At 55.5% G+C, this 5250-nt stretch overlaps 2 protein-coding genes across 2 annotated transcripts; one reads left to right on the forward strand and one right to left on the reverse strand.

Moving 5' to 3' along the window:
- N657DRAFT_651729 (uncharacterized protein) lies at window positions 1-860 on the reverse strand. The gene has a single exon (XM_062794215.1). It carries the CDS (start codon window positions 555-557, stop codon window positions 168-170), a length of 390 nt encoding a protein of 129 aa, XP_062641792.1. The 5' UTR covers window positions 558-860; the 3' UTR covers window positions 1-167.
- Window positions 861-3682: 2822 nt separating this feature from the next.
- Window positions 3683-4985, forward strand: N657DRAFT_629069 (uncharacterized protein; the record flags this gene model as incomplete). The annotated part of the gene is made up of 3 exons (XM_062790863.1): window positions 3683-3805; window positions 3885-4386; window positions 4454-4985. The coding sequence occupies exons 2-3, from the start codon at window positions 3905-3907 to the stop codon at window positions 4983-4985; spliced, it is 1014 nt and encodes a 337-aa protein (XP_062641793.1). The 5' UTR covers window positions 3683-3805; window positions 3885-3904.
- Between the last annotated feature and the right edge of the window lie 265 nt (window positions 4986-5250).

Here is a 5250-nt window from a genome sequence, read left to right on the forward strand (position 1 = left end):
CACACTGATCGTTTCCTTGATTGTCGATATGGGTTTTTCACCCGGCCCACGAGGGCGCGGTTTTCCTGTATAGTAAGTCGTTGAAGGTCCGGCACGCCCCAGGGCACAGCGGTGTAGGAAAATAATATTTCCCCAGCCAATACAGCGGGATACAGCCACGCACCAACTTATGTCCCTAGGGGCACACCCTGAAGCGACGCCAATATCGTTATGACATCGCTCCCGTTGCTCAACAAACGCGCCACCTCCAGCCCCGGTTCACCTTCACCTATCCTGACCTCCTCGACAGACCCGCCCTTAGGAAGGGTATAATTCTCGCTGAACACAGCTTCAGTCTGCTGCCTGCCGGCGTGCTCGGCAGCGGTTAGCCACACCTGGCTCACAGCTCTCACCAGGGCGGTATACGAGGCGCTGACGTTCGGTTCGTCGACGGCGATGATGAACCCCACGCCGTGATCTGGCGATAGGGTGAGGAGTAACATATACGCACCGTCCACACCGTTCTTGGTGTACAGGTCTACGATGCGCGCCACGGGTCGTGACAGTGTGAGGTTCATGTGCGCAACTCCTGGTTCGACTGGACAGTTCGAACCCCGGTCCCTCTTTTGAGGGTGTTACGCAGTGGTCAGTTGCGCCCACCCGTGACAATGCGTGTGGTGTTAGAGGCGAGAGAGGGAGACCAGGACGCGAGTGCGGCCGGTCTCCCAAGGCCGGCCGATGGAGAGCCATAGGTCAGCTGTGTGAGAGACGACGGGCTTGAGCCAGCGCCGGGCTGTAGAGGCGGGTAGGAGGGTGGAGGCAAGGATCTAGCGGCCTAGGGTTGTCATGTCCGAGGGGGTGGAGTAGTAACCTCCTGCACAGGGTGGCTTGGCGGGTTAGTCGGGTTTCAGAGGGTTAGGGATGAGAACGAAATGGAAGTAGAACATTGGGTGCCGATGGAGGAGGGAGGGACTTACGAGGCTTCTTCACCAAGATCAGTGTTTCACGTATTGAGAGCGAGCGTATTGGTGTCGTTGGGCTTGGTCAGAAAGGTGCGGTTAAGTTTAAGAGGCCTGTGCGGTTTGAACAGAAAGCATCTGTCCATCGGCACAGGTCCTCCGGTATACCGCGCGCCCTCATCCTCTGGACCGACCGTTCCTTGCAGACTCCGTTGTAGACTCCGTTGACATCGAAGCTGCTGAGGCTGACAATCTTCCTTCCTCTTCAGGCCGTGTAGATCTGCTCCTGTAGAAATACCAGCGCCTGCACTGCTGACCGCTGCTTCCACGCGCCGAAGTGGTTGGTGGGCAGGAGGCCGTAGGTCTCCACGGCGTGGGACAGCCGTTCCGCGTTCACCGACTCCAGCACTTTGCCCAGCGTTGCTGAGATCGAGATTGGTCTCCACGCCTTCGCGATGGTGTAGTCCTCTTTGCCAGGTTTCTTGAGGGGGATGATCTTAGCATGTCGCCACTGGCTGGGAAGGACCGCATCCTTCAGAGAAGCACGGAAGAGTGCCAGTACATGGTGTTTGACCACCTGCCAGACTTCCTTCCACACTACTGCCGGCAGACCGTCCTACCCTGGTGCCTTCCAGGACTTCATTGCGAACAGCTGTCGTTCAACTTCCTTTATCGTGAGGATAGGCATCATGATCGGTGCCCTCTGTGGTCTTGGCCCTTCATCGTCGATCGTGTCTGGCATAGCGGGGAAGAATTTTGTCAGGAGCTTTTCGGCCTGTTCTCTATGGTGGGCCGTAGATGTCCCATCTGCTCTAACAAAGTTGCGGGATCCTTCCAAACGTGGTATCATCTCCTGATTTACGATACTTTGCAGCCTTCCAAATGTTGTCGTTGTCCGCAAGGAACTCGTTCCAGTGCTTGTTCTTCTGTTGCCGGATGGCATGGTGGTAGTGTTTTGCTGCGCCTTTTGCCAATTCCTCGATCTCAGCTGTGGTCCAGCCTGCCCGGCGTTCCGAGCGAGCGCGGTTCCTGCAGTACGTGTAGATGTCACGTAGCTGCGTCAGGTCCGTAGTTCACCATCGCTTTGCATATGGCGATGGCCGGGCTCTGGGGGTGAGGGAATGGACCGCGTTTGAGACGGCGGACATCAGGTGGTCCGGTTTCTGCTGAACTGTCCCCTTCACTGGGGTGTCCCCTAGTGCGTTCGCAATTTTGGCTCTGATCTCTTTCCATGGCGTGTTTTGAGAAGCAGTCGCTCGTGTGCCTCGGCACAGGTACCGCAATATCGGAGACCGTTTCGATCGTGCTTTGAATTTGAACCATGTTCAGTTCCATGGACTCCGCACTTAATCACAGCGTACTCAGTTCCTCCGAGGCCAGGACCAGGTCGATAGTTGAATCGTATCCATCTGCTTGCCATGTTATTGTACCCCGTGGGAGTAGAGTGTCAGAGCCAGCTCGTTCAGGAGGTCAATGATGAGGTCGGCTTCTCCTTGTCTCACGACGGAGACGTCGTCTCCACCCCACAGTTGGTCGTGGCAGTCTAAATCACCTGCAATCACTACATCGACTGTCGTACCTACTCCCCGTTTCGCCTTTGCTGCCACTTTGCGTAGGTTCTCGCAGATGTCCTTTAGTGATTCGGCGTCCCCACACGGTACGTAGACCGATGCGACTAGGACTACGCGTTGCAGGAGCCGTCTGATCGTTGCCGTGATGTCTGTGGAGTCCACTGGCACCTGCTCGGCTTCCAAGGCTTTATTCACCCAGAGCATGCTCCAGATAGCCCATCTGCCTTCCCTCCACATAGTCGGGACCATCTAGGGAGCTGTCCTTGGCTCTTCCGCGCCTGGGGTTCCTGAATGGGCTATGACGGTAGCGTCCTGGATTGCCACGTCGTTCATCAAGCTGTCATGCACCTCCCCATGCTTTCTGACGTTCAATTGAATCAACCGAAGCATCCTACTCATGACGCGATGGGTAGAGCCTCCGGCAATTCTTGCTGAACGATTCGTGGGGTTGTTAAGGTGAGAAGACTTCAGCTCACGATGGTTAAGAATTCCACGCCTTGAACAGTAGAAACTCACTCCTTGAACAGTAGCCCTACTGACCCCTTACCGCCTAAGTTCATAAGCGCGCGCAATGAAGTGCACACATGCGCACCTGGAAAACGCCTTTAATTCGCCGCCGCCGCCACTGAAGCTATTCCGAGTCTAATATATAATAACAGTAACTTACCAGATTTCTGGTGTTTGGGATCAACATTGGCCTCTTTTAATTGCTTAGTTAGGCTGGACGATAATGCAGTCTTGTGTGCCCTGCGACTCCTGAGATGCCTGGCCAGCCTTCCCCGCCGGTGCATGCAGCCAGTCTTTGAAGTGGTGTACTTCCGGACCAGGGATTTCGACGGCCTCTGCCACCCGCGACGGTTGCAGGCAATATCGACTCGAGTTGGCTTTCCATCAACTGGATTCGACGTCTTCGTCTTGCTAAATCCAAAGCCATGGGAGCGCTCCAGGAGTTGAGGTCGTCCATGAGGCTTTCCAGAGTATTGTAGGGCTGGTCGGAGAGGACGGGAACCTCAGGCAGCCGTCTGAGAAGAATAGCTTAGATGACTTCACTGTACGCGCCGTTGGCAAAAAGTGCAGGCGGTGAGATGTTTGGCCGGCAGAAAGGTGGGGCTACTGTTCAAGGAGGAATTTTCTACATGTTTCAAGGAGTGGAACTCTTTCCAAAAATTTCAGCGCAATATTTTCCGGAAAGTTAACCAGTTACTCCTACCCTTCTTAATCGTCTTTTCGCGCGCAGGCCACCAAATCTTGGTAGACTGCGCCGCTCGCTGGTCTGCGCCATTTGCTCACTATCATGTACGTCAAGAACTTCGCTTCGCTTTAACGTTCCTCCAGGCACAAACACCTCATGTTAATCGTAAATCCTCCACGCCAGATTCTAGCTCAGTCGCATTGATGCCGCCGGTCCGGACACCGAAGAAGAACTCATCGTCAGCGAAGGCTCAACCGCCCGGGTTGAAGAACTCGGGGCGCGCGGCCACTGAGAAGTGGCAAAGTAAATTGACTGAAATCTGGGCGCCCCAACAGCGAGTTGGGGCGGTCTGTGGTTCCGGCCCTTATGTTCCAGCACTACAGTCCTCAGCAGATGCTTGTCCAGCTCCGGTTGAACTACCTGCGAATTCAGACGCACCTCTACCCAAAACTGAAATTCCATCCACCTCCAAGCCCTTGCCGGGCTCTAGCTCGGATGTGGCTTCAGCTCCGGCGCCATCCCCGCCGAAGACGCCCATTGACGCTGTCACGAAACGCTGGTCTGTCCCGAAAGGGGAAAAAGAGGTTCATTTCGTTTCTGATAGGGAATGGGAGGAGGGCTGGCAGAAGAAATTAGGCACCGTCACGAAGAAGCTGACATTTGGCTACAATTTCATCCTGACAGAGTAAGGTTCCCAGCTTCCACCCACGATTCATGTAGCGTAATCAGCTTCTTACCTGTCAATCCTCAAGCCAACACATCGAGCAGCTTGCCTCCTTAGGGCCGAGCATCTGCCGCAACCTGACGCACTTCGAGTTTTCGTACAGCGACGTCAGCTACACTGCGCACAACGCTAATAAGCTAACTGACGACGCCGCGGCGCGACTAGCGCGCATGTGTCCCAGCTTGCGCGTTGTCCAGCTGCAAGGCGCGGATGCGGACCGGCTGACGGACGCCACAGTCACCGCCTTCCTCGCCAACTGCCCCAATCTGACCTCCATTGAGATCACCGGTGAGCGCGCCGCCGGCGCCATCAAGGAAGCCTTCTTCGACGCACTACGGGAGCATCCGAACTGGGCTCCCAAGCTGAAGACGCTGCGCATTCCAGGGTGCGGGAGCTTGGCGCATCAAGGCAGGTGGATGAAGGCAATGCGTGCGCTATCTAGGGAGCGGGAGACACTGGTGATCGAGTTAGTGAGCGTGTCGCAGGTTAAGAAGTGGGGGGACTGGGAACTAGAGACGTTCCAAGATAAGTACCGGAAGGGGAAGGTTCAACCCTGGTAGGTCATTGATGCCGCGCTTAGCAGCTATGCCCAGATGGCGGGAAACAAGATGTACGACTCACTCTCTGTGTGACGAATCTCAAGCCCTGTCACGGTACCAAGTCCGCGATTCTTAGGTCACGTGCTAAACCACGTGCGCTTGTGTTCGTGGACCCACACTAGCTGTATCTAGCCTCGAGTAGCTTCCTCTCGCGAGAGCTTCCTCTCTCCTCATCGCACAACACAATCTTTCCCAGACCTAGCCCTGTCCCGTAAACCCCTGACCA

The sequence above is a fragment of the Parathielavia appendiculata genome (genome assembly GCF_033297405.1).
Source record: "Parathielavia appendiculata strain CBS 731.68 unplaced genomic scaffold N657scaffold_70, whole genome shotgun sequence".
NCBI classification, from domain to species: Eukaryota; Fungi; Ascomycota; class Sordariomycetes; order Sordariales; family Chaetomiaceae; genus Parathielavia; species Parathielavia appendiculata.